The following is a 13,782-nucleotide window of genomic DNA, read 5'->3' on the forward strand; positions in this document are numbered from 1 at the left end:
ACCCAGCTGAAGTCCTCTCTCAATGAACATGCTTTAGTTAGAACTAGAATGCAGTCTTTTGGGCACCAGCTTTAAGGTGGGACTAGTCACATTATTAATTAATTAACTAATTAATTAATTGTGTTTGCAGACCACCCCATCCAAAAGGCTCCGGGCAGTGCACAACAGCAAAACCCATGAATTGATCATTTAAAAACAATCAATACAAAAACTGATTTAAGAACCGTTTAAAACCACTAAACAATTAAAAACAGTTTAAAACAGTTTAAAAGCCCTGGAAGGCCAGACCAAACAAACAGGTTATAAGGACTCTCTTGAAGGCACACACTGAACCCAAGCTACGGATTTCTGCCAGGAGTGCATTCCACAGCCCAGGAGCCGCTACAGAGAAGGTTCAGTTCCGAGTAACTACCAGATGTACTGGCGGAAACTGGAGATGGACCTCCTCAGATGACTTAACATGTGGCGGGGATCATACATGGAGTTCCCATAGTGACGTGAGGGCAGGAAGCACTTATACAGGACAGTGGGTGAGAGGGAAGACTGATGAACCCCAATCTGCTCATCTTCCCTTTAAAAACACATCTCAGAACATTTAAAAAGCTTTTTCTCTCCACTGGGGCTTCAAAAATCATTTGTGTAGGTGTGAAAAGTCTTGCTTCTTCCCTTCCCTTCATCCTCTCCTTAAAGTGGCCTCCACTCCCAAATTATCTCCACAGAAGTGGGATTGGGACACCACATTTCCCAATCCACATCTTCTCTTTCTCCCTCTGCTAACTACATGGGGCATGTTGTATTCTATCCAGTAATCTTTTGCAGTTTGTTTGTTTGTTTGTTTGTCTGGACATTTGTCCCAAGGGGGAGACCATAGAGAGTGTGAGGGAGGGGTCAGAAAAGAAAAGGAAGGGAAAAGAGAAAGAGAAAAATGGAGTTGTTGCTGAATAACCTTTGAGTTAAATATTTATTTATTTATTCATTCATTCATTCGATTTATATATTGCCCTTCCAAAAATGGCTCAGGGCGATTAACATTAAAATAAAAACAATTGAAATCAATTAACAGTTAAAAACAAAAACTATAAAAACAACATAAAACCAATTAATAATTAAAACATTGACATCAGTTTTAAAACTCTGGAAGGCCAGGCCAAACAAATGGGTTTTAAGGGCTCTCTCGAAAACCAATAATGAATTCAAATTACGGATTTCTGCTGGGAGTGCATTCCACAGCTCAGGAGCAGCTACGGAGAAGGCCCGCCTCTGAGTCACCACCAGACATGATGACATAAGATTTCCTTGTGTGTATGAGCAAAGCAGCTATAAAACAGGGCGAGATCCAGACGGAGTTCTTCCACGCCACAGCTACTTGCAAGTAGACCCCCGGAGGGGAGGCAAAAAGCCGCCTCCTGGCTCCAAGGGTCTCCCCAGTATGCCCTGCGTGCTTGCACAGGGCATACTGGGGCTTCCGGGGGCCGTGTAGCCCCCGAGCTCCCCAGCCCCCGCCAGCTCCATCATGGAGCCAGAAATCGTCTAGGTGGCTGATACAGCCACTCAGGGCTCCTGCAGCGATCCCTGCCCGGTCGTCTGCGGGGAGAGCGGGCTTAGCCCGCCCTTCCTGCAGTATTGGCAAAAGCAGTTCTCACTGATCGTGAGAGCCACCTCCCAGTCTGGATTCTCCTCACGATATTTAAGATGGGCTTTCAAACAGACTATGAAGCTATTCACACACACGTGCAAAACTGAGCTAAGGGAGCCCAGCCCAGTTTGGCATACATGTGTGAACCTTTGGGATCAGGCCTTCTCCCGGTGGATACACAGTGGCAAACCCACCTAAGTAGCCTCCCTCTAAAATGAGGTTAAAGGAGCAAGCACTCCCTTAACCTCATTTATCAGATCGTGTGTCAGACCGCCCTGGAGCTCTTCTCAGTGATCGTGAGAAGAGCTCCACTAGCTAGTTCCTCTTGGGCAAGTAAAAGCTGTCAAAATAACAACCAATCAGGTGGGCTGACTTCCAGACTAACGGAAGCACGAAGTGCAAAAGAATCACATAACTAAATCACAAGGATTTTCAGAGTGGTGCTCTGACACGCTTATACTATCGTGCAAAAATTCCCTACAAAACATATGAGATCACAGGCGGCACACTTTGCTATGTTAGCACAAACAGATTTTCACGAATGCAACACTAATCTCGAGTGCAAGCTCCAAACTTCATGCTAGAGCTAGTGCAGCAGCCTTGTACTACTGCATTTAAAAAACCAAAAAAACCCAGCAAGCACTTTGCTAGTCTAGGAGCCGGGTCTCACGATCGGTAAGACCCGGTTACTTCGAGTGAGTGGGGAGGGAGCCCTGGGCGGCCGCATCAGCTTCCCACACGATTGCCGGCTCCGTGACGGATCCCACGGGGGCTGGGGGGAGCGGGGGACGATTGGCCCCCACAAGCTCTAGCACATGCTGGTGAGACCCCCGGAGCCAGGAGACGGCTTTTCGCCTCCCCCCTGGGGGTCTCCTCGTGAGTAGCCACGGTGCAGTGCCACACTGTGGTTACTCATGATCAGATAGCCCGGGTTTGCGGGGCGCTTGCTCCGCAAACCCGGGCTAAGGGGGAGGGTACTTTAGCGGGTTAACCACTCAAGAACCACCAGGCTTGCAGCCGAGCCCGGTGGTTCTTACAATCAACAAAAATTGGGCTAGGCTCTCCTAGCCCTATTTTTGCCGATCGTCAGAATAGCCCCTAGGAGTCTGTTCTCAAGTGCACTCTAACCTAGGCTAGGGATGCCCAGCCTGGGTTAGTCTGAGTGTGAGCACCACTGGAATCGTGCCCGATCATGGTGGGGCCCCCTGCCTAGCCCAGGTTTGTAAACCGGCTTTGGGCCAGGGTCAAAGATTTGAGTGTGTTCGCTGGGGCTTCATTCACATGCCTAGAGTGCCACTCCCCCAATGTACCATGCATGTCACGCAGTGCATTGTGGGATATCAGTGCATCATCCCAGCCTCCGGAGCTCCACGCTGCTCCACGTGCTGCGTGTGGATCATCTGGGAGCATGGTTCACACTCACAGCAACAATGAAGTGCTCATCTGGGGGGGGGGGAGTGAGTTGGACCAGCCTTCACCCCCGCCCACCCAGACATGTGGGTGGCCCCTAGAAGTCACCCTTCATATGCCATGAAAAGTCAGCTTTCATAAGCAAAGGGTTCAAGAAAGTGCTCAAGACCGGCAGCTCCATTACGAAAAATAACTTATTGGAGACTGGCTTTTATTTGGAGTTAGTTTGCTGGAGTTATAAGTGGCTTTTACTAACAACAGCAAACAACAATAACAACAACAACACAATCTGGTGTTTTAATTTGTAACCCATCCTGTCTGGAAGACTAGAGGAGAGTTGCAGGCTTAAAATCAAGCAGAAAGTGTTCACACATGCACACACACGCACACACACACACACACACTCCGAGAAAGCTATAGGTAAATAGTGCAGTCTCGCCAACTATTTTGTTTCTGTCTTCCATGTCACTCAACTCAAACAGAACAACAACAACAAATATTTATATACCGCTTTTCAACAAATGTTTCCAAAGCAGTTTACATAAAGAAACAACAAATAAATAAATAAGATGGCTCCCTGTCCCCAAAGGGCTCACCATCTAAAAAGAAACGTAAGACAGACACCAGGAACAGATGCTGGAGGGGTGTTGTTCTTGGGGTGGATAGGGCCAGTTACTCTCCCCCTGCTAAATAAAGAGAATCACCACGTTAAAAGGTGCCTCTTTGCCAAGTTAGCAGGGGTCTAAGCTGACGGGGTCTGAGCTGTCAGTGACTGACCAGGAGAGGGCCAGTTACTCTCCCCCTGCTAAATAAAGAGAATCACCACATGTTTAAAGGGCAGAACAAATGGAAGAGTGCAGAGCTAAAGTGTGTCTGCAGGGCTGACACAATTTCATCAGGCCTGAATTGTGACTTACATGGATTATCTCACTACAAACCGCAGTCATTCTGCATGTATGCATAATCATATTTCTTATCCCTACAAATAAGAACATAAGAACAGCCCTGCTGGATCAGGCCCAAGGCCCATCTAGTCTAACATCCTGTTTCACACACTGGCCCACCAGATGCTTCTGTGGAGCCCACAGGCAAGAGGTATATGCACGCCCACTCTCCTGCTGTTACTCCCCTGCAACTGGTATTGAGAGGCATCCTGCCTCTGAGGCTGGAGGTGGCCCACAGCCACCAGACTAGCAGCCATTGATAGCCCTGCCCTCCATGAATCTGTCTTAGACCCTTTTAAAGCCATCCAAGCTGGTGGCCATCACCACATCCCATGGCAAGGAATTCCATAGATTAATTATGTGCTGTGTGAAAAAGTACTTCTGCTTGTTGGTCCTAAATTTCCAAACCTTCAGTTTCATGGGGTGACCCCTGGTTCTAGTGTTGTGAGAGAGGGAGAAAAATTTCTCTCGGTCTACCCTCTCCACTGCAAGCATAATTTTATACACTTCGCTCTTGCCTCCCCTTAGTCGCCTCTTTTCCAAGGTAAAGAGCACCAGATGCTGTAGCCTAGCCTCATAAGGAAGGTGCTCCATGTCCTTGATCATTTTGGTTGCCCTCTTCTGCACCTTTTCTAGTTCTACAATATCCTTTTTAAGATACGGTGACCATAAGATAGTTGTACACAGTACTCCAGATGTGACCGCACCATAGATTTGTATAAGGGCATTATAATATTAGCATTTTTATTTTCAGTCACCCTCCTAATGATTCCTAGCACGGGATTAGCTTTTGTTTACAGCTGCCACGCACTGAGATGACACTTTCAGTGAGCCATGACCCTGAGATCCATGACCCTGAGATCATGACCATGACCCTGAGATCGCTCTCCTGGTCAGTCACCAACAGCTCATATTCCATCAGTGTATATTTGAAGTTGGTGTTTTTTGCCCCAGGGTGCATTACCTTGCACTTGCTTACATTGAACTGCATTTGCCATTTTGTCACCCAGTCCCCCAGTTTGGAGAGATCTTTTTGGAGTTCCTCACAATCCATTTTGGATTTCATTACCCTAAATAGTTTTGTGTCATCTGCAAATTTGGCCAGTTTGCTGGTCATCCCAACTTATAGATCATTTATGAGCAAGTTAAAGAGCACTGGTCCCAGTACCGATCCCTGGGGGACCCCACTTCCTACATACCTTCATTGTGAAAACTGTCCATTTATTCCTACTCTCTGTTTCCTGTCCTTCACCCAATTACCAATCAACACATGAACCTGTCCCCTTATCCCATGACTGCTAAGTTTACTCAAGAGCCTTGGCTGGAAACTTTATCAAAAGCTTTTTGGAAGTCCAAATATACTATGTCAACTGGATCACTTTTATCCACATGCCTGTTGACACTCTCAAAGAACTCCAAAAGGTTAGTGAGGCAAGACTTTCCCTTGCAGGAGGCATGCTGGTTCTCCGTCAACAAGGCATAGAGGCGGGTCTCACGATCTGTGAGAACAGCTTTGGCTGAAACTGCGGGGAGAGTGGGCTAAGACCGCTCTCCCCGCAGACGAGCGGGAAAGGAGCCCAGGGGGGCCGGATCGGCCGCCCACACGATCGCCGGCTCTGAGACAGAGCCGGTGGGGCTGGGGAGCTCGTGGGCCGCGTGGAGCGCTCGCTCCGCAAACCTGGTTTTTGACCAGGGCTTCTCAAGTGGGTTACCCGCTCTAGAATGAGCCCGGTGATTCTTACGATTAACAAAAATTGGGCTAGGCTCTCCTAGCCCAATTTTTGTTAATCGTGAGAATAGCCCCATAGAATAACAGGCCTTGTTGTAGGAGAACCAGCATGGCTTCTGCAATATGCTTAACAATTGTAGAATATGCTTAGCAATTTGTCCTTGAGTATGCTTTCCATCAATTTATTCCGCACCAAAGTTAAGCTGACCAGCCTGTAATTTCTGGATCCCCCCTGGATCCCTTCTTGAAAATTAGAGTCACACTGGCTACTTTCCAGTCCTGTGGTACAGAGCCTTCAGCCCTCTGGTACAAATGCCTCCCACAATACTTCCACATGCTTTCCTGACTATGGGCAGGTGTATACATAATGTGGAATCTACTTGGAATTTGGTAAATGACTTATCTGTGACTGTCTGAACCCAAACCAAGGCAGGAAACTGAGGTTCACTCAGGGCCTCAAACCTAGATGTGTAAGGTCTGAAGTGGGTTTGATAAGCCATGTGCTTCTCCCACTGAGATGCACATTATGCCCACATTTGCACGTAACACAAAACCAGAGGTGAAGGAGCCTCTGGTTTCATTTTCTGTACATCTGAATGTGGGCAACCACAGTTTTGCTGGGAAATGGACCCGTGGTTTCCCTCCCCATACTCTGAATTGTACCTTCAGTCTGTAGTAAGTTTTGCCGCCTAGACCTCAGGTTCTACAGTGCCAGCTTTATGTCCAAATGTGGCACCACAGACAGGCTCTTTCGCAACCAGAGGAAGCTCCTCCCTCATTCTGGCTAATGGCTGCCGGAGCGGTCCTTCAGTCAAGAAGGAAGCCCAGGCATCCAGTTCCCCTCATCTCTGAAGTCTCTATGACATCCAAATTCAGACGAGATAGCAGGGGGAGGGGTGCAAGTGGAACTGCATGTCCATTGGACCCATGGTTCTGTGTTACATGAGAATGCAACCTATGTCTGAATCCATGCTCTTCATAAACCTCTGGTTCATTCCAAGTGAGCCTACCCCCCTTTTCACCAGGACCAATGGCTACAAGACAGTTGATGTGGGGAAGCCTGCCTTGTGCTGCCCTGTCTCTGGGAGGCCTGGCCAGGGGGCATACCTCTGGCTTAACTTGTCTCCTTCTCACAAACTCAGATATGTTATCGTCCACAGCACCAACTTTGGTTTTGCTCCATATCTCAGGCTGGGGGAACCTCAGGTTCTACATTATGTGCAAACTCAGCCTATATGATGTCACAGACCCTGTTCTGGACCAGGATAGCCCATAATGCTTATCCCTGCATGAGGCCTTAGGTGGAGTAGCACAAGGAGAAGAGGATAAAGGCCTCATGATGTAGAGAAAGAAAGAGACCCCAAATGCTTTCTGCATCATGCAAAACACCAGTGGGTAGTGTCAAGAAGCATTTTAGAAGTTGGCTTATCGTCTTGTAATTATTATATTCCAAAGCTGAATAAATCCTGCGCTTACCTGCTTCCTACTTCTCTGTCCCTTGGGAAGCAGAGCTTTGGACTTCTCTGCAATTTTCTGCCAATAGAAAACAGGAAAGTAGTATTAGTGGTCAGAAAGGAATAGAAATGCATGAGAAACTGTGTTCATTCACAATAATTTAAAAGAAGAATACAGTGGAGGAGGGAGAATAAGCTAACCCTATGATTTAGAAATAGAGGTGGAAAAGGGTAGACCTTGCAGAAATCAGAAGTCATATACACTTCAAGGACGACAGGGTTATCAAAAGCAAAGTGTGCATTTAAAAAGTGACAGCTGCAAGTGTGGGGAAGTAGCAATTTACCACTCAAGAACAGTTCCCTGACGCAACCAGGCCATTCAGTTTAAAAAAAAATATGCAACTGATAATTTTGGCACATTGTAATTTATTAAAAATAAATATATAGGGAGAAAATCACATGCACAGCTTCAGATGGAGTATGTGCTGAACAACAGGAACAGCTACTGCAAAGGAACTGGGGTCTCAGAACTGTCATCCCCAGATATATCAGTGCACGTGTGTGGATGAGTTGGAAGAACATGAAAGAAAAGCAGACGTATTGGATGGACACGTCAGAAGAAACAGAAATAGCAACATTCCTCAGATGTAATTCTGCCAGTACAGTAATGGGGAATGTTTTTGTTTTTTTTTCCTTTAAAGCATAATATGAATTTTGTGAGGAATGGAAATTGAACAATATGATCTGAGGGATACAAAATGCTTAACCATGGTCACCAGGGGACTCAAACGAAAACTTCTTGCAGCCAGCCCTTGCGCCTTACCTCCTGCACAATCTGGTTGTGGAAAGAATTTCCGGCTGATCTGTGCTACCAAGATGTGCCGCCAAGGGAGAATTACAAGTCTCTCTAGCTGACTCACATCACCTGGGCAGGTGACCCGAGGAACTGATGGAGCATATAAAGCCTTAATCCTGGGGCTTATGCTTCGTTCTGAGTCAGAAGACCTGATTTGAAGCGACTGCTTTGAATTGGGCAGAATCAAGGCAGTCCCCTGTAGAACCAGTTCTAATCAGGACCCCTCGGAAGCACTGAGGAAGACTCCAGATAAAATCAGTGCTCTTTCTCATGTCCTTACTCCTTATCAAAATTTGATAAAGAGTAAGAGCCAGCATAGTGTAGTGGTTAGAGTGCTGGACTAGGACCGGGGAGACCCGAGTTCCAATCCCCATTCAGCCATGAGACTTGCTGGGTGACTCTGGGCCAGTCACTTCTCTCTCAGCCTAACCTAATTCAAAGGGTTGTTGTGAGGAGAAACTTAAGTATGTAGTACACCGCTCTGGGCTCCTTGGAGGAAGAGCGGGATATAAAATGAAATCATCATCATCATCATCATCATCATCATCGAAGACCTGGCAATGGCTTAAGAATAGCAACTTGAAGAAAGAAACAGAGGGTTTAATATTGGCTGCACAAGAACAGGCACTAAGCACAAATGCAATAAGAGCAAAAGTAAAAAAATCCACCACAAACAGCAAGTGCCGCCTTTGTAAAGAAGCAGATGAAACCGTGGACCACCTAATCAGCTGTTGTAAAAAGATCGCACAGACTGACTACAAACAAAGGCATGACAAGGTAGCAGGGATGACACACTGGAACATCGGCAAAAAATACAAGCTACCTGTTGCCAAAAATTGGTGGGACCATGAAACTGAAAAAGTTGTAGGAAATGAAGATGCAAAAATATTATGGGACTTCCGACTACAAACAGACAAACATCTGCCACACAATGCACCAGATATAACTGTAGTCGAGAAGAAAGAAAAACAAGTCAAAATAATCGACATAGCAATACCAGGGGATAGCAGAATAGAAGAAAAAGAAATAGAAAAAATCACCAAATACAAAGATCTACAAATTGAAATGGAAAGGCTGTGGCAGAAGAAGACCAAAATAATCCCAGTGGTAATTGGGGCCCTGGGTGCAGTTCCAAAAGACCTTGAAGAGCACCTCAACACCACAGGGGCCACAGAAATCACCATCAGCCAATTACAAAAAGCAGCTTTACTGGGAACAGCCTATATTCTGCGACGATATCTATAACCATTGACAATAAAATTCTGGCATCCCAGGTCCTTGGGAAGGACTCAATGTCTGGATAAAACAAACCAGTCAATAACACCTGTCTGACTGTGTAAACAACAACAACAACAATAATAATATTAAAGGGGACCTGAAAAACATTCCAAACCAGGATTTGAGGTAATTCAGAAACATGAAAAAGTGTACGTTGAGGTCATTCTCACAGCCAGCCCTACCCGAGCAGGAGAGGTGTACTCCAGTTAGGCCTGGTCATGAGAACCACCAGAATTGCTCCTGATTCCAGCGCTCCTCCGCCAGGTAGCCCCAGTTTTAAACCCAGGCTCAAAGTGAGGTAGGAGAACATGCGCGCGCCTCCTAGCTCACTGCCCAGTCGCGGGGAAGCTTGGGCATTTGGCAGCCTGAGCTTCCATAGAGCTGGGGGAAGGAGCAGCCTGGCAGTGGGAAATCCCCCAATGCACCACGTTTCTCGTGTGGTGCATTGTGGGATACTGGAGGACGCAGCCTGCTTTGCCTGGTTCTCCTTGCTGTTCCGGGATCACACGTGTGCTAGTTGTGTGGGCATGCATGGCAATATGGAGCCCAGGAGCGGCAAAGGCCGTGTGGGGGGAGGGCGGTAGTGTCCTGCCTTCCCCCCGCCCCCAGCCCCAGGGGTCATGAGAATGACCACATTGTCTTTCTCTGCAGTGTGATCTTTGGCATCAACTGACCAGCTTTCCTTGTGCCCTTTGGAATCTTTCTCTGTTCGTCTTTTTATGTGTCTGCTTTTCATGCAGAGGGACCTCTGTGGCATGACTTAGACACCATAGGGCCTTAGATCATAGGTAAACATACCACATTCCCTTTCCTGATATAGCCCTCTTTGAGATTCAGCCTCAGAATTCCCCTTTACCTTTTGTACTGTTCCGTATCGCTGAATGGCATCAGAAAGCTGGTTCTTCAGCCGGTCCAACTGAAGTCGTTCTTGCTAGATGGAGGAGAAGAAAAAGACAACCACTGAGCAAAATTTGCATGTAGCAGGGAATTACTTTTGTAGCATCACTTATCCAAATTCAGCAAATCCTGAAAACGTGTTGATCTTTTCTATAACCACCAGATAAAGCTGAAATTAACGTGCATTGGTTCAACCAGATGGCTGACCACTACAAGTATGTGCTAGATTAAAAGCACAGGGTCTGCTCCCCATTCATGGAACTAAGTGCTTTTGAATGACTAACGTTTCATCTAGAAATGTCGCCATTTGCATGGTTACTGAAGACATGCAGATGGTGGGAGTATTCGGGCTATCTTAAGGACCAACTTCATCCGCTTCTTTTCTGAATGCATTCAGATCATCTGGTGAGAGCCTGCACACTGTGTCCTTGCCTCTGAAGATAATTGAAGCTATTCACACACATGTGCAAAACTGGGCTAAGGAAGCCCAGCCTGGTTTTGCACATGCATGTATACTGCCGGGATGAGGCCCGATCCCTGCGGCACCACGGTGGCAAAATCCACCTATGGAGCCTCCCTCTAAAATGAGGTTAGGAGAGTGAAGTCGGCTCTGGGGAGGCGGGATCCCCATAATGCGCTGCACACTCTCTCTGTGGGGGTGGGGCAACGTGGAGTGAAGCATCCATCACCCCGACCCTTGGAGCAAATGGCAGCGATCTGCCCACCCAGAAGGAAGGACCTGCTGTCTGTGGGGAGGTGAGCTTTGTGAGGTTTCCGCCCCCTAACCTTCTTGTCCTTTCTCACTGGTTGTGAGAAAGGGCTCTAAAGGAACAGGGCTTTCTCTGAGGCCGCTTATAGAATTCACTCCCCAGGAAGGCCAAACACTCTCATTGGGCCATTGGAAAGCCAGCAGAGAACTGTCTAAAATTTCTTAAAGTCCTTTGCCTTGTGAGCCACTATGATTCGGGGCATTTATTATTGAGCAGACATTTCTGCTTCTGTTCCGAGCTCTGCTGTGATTATCTTTGTGGTTTTTTTGCTTGTATTGTTTGATAATGGCTGATTTTTTTTCAACTGTTTTTTAATTTGATAGATGATTGTAATCCATTGTGAGAGTCTGTCCGGGCCAAATCTTCTCTCTGTATCGCTCACAAAACAAATAGGCGTTAGGTGTAAATTCAGCAGATTAAACACACAGTTGCCACATTGCTTTCTCCCTTTTCAAAAACATTATTGTGGAACTGAAGGGCAACTCAGCCGTCCTGCCGCAGAGGGAACACACAATTGGATTCCATTGTGTACACTTCGTAGACACTCTACGGTCCATCTTTCAAACACAATCACCTGAGCAGTCAGCGTTCACAGACAGATGCACAGTACTGCTGTACAAACTGTTTCTGAGTGATTAAATGTGTATAGAGGATGTATCTTCTCAAGAGAGCACTGATTTCATTTACAGTACTTTGGAGTTGAATGGGGAAGGGGAAGGTACTACCAGAAGGTGAAGGTTGATTGTTGTTGGAAGGGCCAATCATCCACACGTGCTCCAACAGGAGGCAGAAGAAAGCGAATACATTTGCTCTGTGGAAGGTGAGCGTTCAGTCTGCAGTGTGGCAGAAAACTGGATATATAAGGAGGCCACCTTCAAGGCATGTTCTGCTAAGACATGGGTCAATTACCCAGGTTGAACGGAGCATCACAAACAGCACATTTGGGCTTCCCCGGTCCCTCTGCCCCACTGAAACCCTCAAATTCACACTGGAGGGTTGGGAAACCCTCCAGAATAGTGTGGGATGGTGTGCGAGGGGCTACAGCAAGAGCAGGGGGAATTGGTGGAAATGGGGGGGCTGCTTTTTTTTGGTCATAACATCTGCATTGTAGAATTCCCTCCCGAAACATGTTCACCTGGTGCCTTCCTTACTACGTTTGCCCAATTCTCAAATGAAATGTGAGATTCTTGGATTTCCTTACCTGCTGTGTTTATCTGCCTCCTGTTTACTGCCTGCTGAGTTTCCTGCCTCCTACGGCTTGTGTGTTACTTATTGCACAGCATTTTAAGGTTCAGTGTCATCAGCTGTTTTAGTGAGAGTTGGGGTATAAATGCTACAAATATAACAAACGGATTTTTAAAATATGTGGCACTCCTCACAGCAAGAACAACAGACCTAAATGGCCTGCATATTCAGGTGCACGTCTGAATATAGGGGGAAGATACAACCTATCCGCATGGAACTACTTGGAATGTGGTATGGATTCTGCTGTGTTCTGAACTGTGCATGTCCATTGTCAGGACCGGCCCTTGCCCAGAAGCCAACCCGGACAAGATCTCTTCCACAGAAGAGGAGCAGGACCTTGCTGTGACTTCCAGCATTGTCTGGGACCCTGGGGAGCTAACACCCTCCTGAGAAACCACCGGTGCCCACCTTCCCAGACACCCTTTACCCCTACTCAAAGAGCCTGTAAGGAGCCACCCCTGCTATGGATCCTCCCCCATCACCCCCCCCCCCCGAATCTGCAGCAGTGATAGGCCCAGCTGGAAGCCCAGAACTGGCCACACAGTTAGGGATGTGTGCATTGGCTCAGCCTCGAGCCAGTTCAACCTCAAACTTGGTCAGCTCGAGGGCTTGCCCCCAACTTGTCCTCAAACGGAGCCAGGCCCGGTATGGATCCAGATTGAGCTGAACCCACCACCCACCCAGCCTGGACAGTCCAGAAGTTCTAATTGGGGGGGAAGACACTTTTTAAAAAGAATTCCGGTTCTGTTGCCACAGGGGGTAGTCTCTGGTTATTCCCCCTCCCCCTGCTGGCCTCCTCTGGTCTCAAAATGGCCCAGTTCCAGTAGTTTTTGACCCATTCTGGGCCTCTTTGCACTGGTGGTGGTCATTTTGGAGGCCAGCGTGCATGTGTGGTGACTGCCAGCACAAAGAATGAACTGGGCCATTTTGAGACCGGGGGGAAGGACAGTGGGGGCAGAAGGAAGTGCCAGAAACACACACCCCTGTGGCTTTGGCAGCACCCCCGGAGGCAGTACTATCTATCTATCTATCTATCCACACACACATATACCCCCGGACCGGCTCAAATTTGAGCCAAGCTGGGGTGGGGTCTGTCCGTGGGGGCTAAACCAAGCCATCCCTTCTATCAGACCTATTCATTAGGAGGAGGAAAACATGAGCACATCACTGAATCAAGGCCCTGTTGAAATCCGGTAAGAAGTAGAACAATTGACTAAAGCTTCTCAGTCTCACCGGTTAGTTGCTTAGGCAATAGCTCTATGGAGAAGGTCTCTTGTCTAGTCTTGCAATTGGGCAGGGAGCTAGTCTTGTGGGAGGGGGCACAAATTATCACCTTTGCTAAGCAGGGCCTGCCCTGGTTCCCATTGGCTTACATGTGAGCAGTGTCTGCTGTAAGGTATTCCCATCAGGGGATGGGGCTGTAGCTCAGTAAAAGAGAATTTGCTTGCATGCAGAGGTTCCCGGGGTAAATCCCTGGCAGAATCTCCCGGTAGGGCTGGAAGACACTCCTGCCTGAAACCTGCTGCTGCCAGTCAGTGTGGACAAGAATGAGAGAGATGAATC

General features: G+C 47.5%; 1 protein-coding gene across 6 annotated transcripts in view; it reads right to left on the reverse strand.

Annotated features, from left to right (window-relative positions):
- The window catches only part of TSNARE1 (t-SNARE domain containing 1), a 610,667-nt gene that overhangs the window by 314,020 nt on the left and 282,865 nt on the right, over window positions 1-13,782 (reverse strand). For all 6 annotated transcript variants that reach the window (XM_053249800.1, XM_053249796.1, XM_053249799.1 and 3 more), the window contains exons 6-7: window positions 10,164-10,238; window positions 7,196-7,252 (exon numbers count right to left, since the gene is read on the reverse strand). In XM_053249800.1, the coding sequence (XP_053105775.1) occupies window positions 7,196-7,252; window positions 10,164-10,238 (132 nt within the window). The remainder of the gene's footprint in view (window positions 1-7,195; window positions 7,253-10,163; window positions 10,239-13,782) is intronic.

Source organism: Hemicordylus capensis, chromosome 4, assembly GCF_027244095.1.
Source record: "Hemicordylus capensis ecotype Gifberg chromosome 4, rHemCap1.1.pri, whole genome shotgun sequence".
NCBI classification, from domain to species: domain Eukaryota; kingdom Metazoa; phylum Chordata; class Lepidosauria; order Squamata; family Cordylidae; genus Hemicordylus; species Hemicordylus capensis.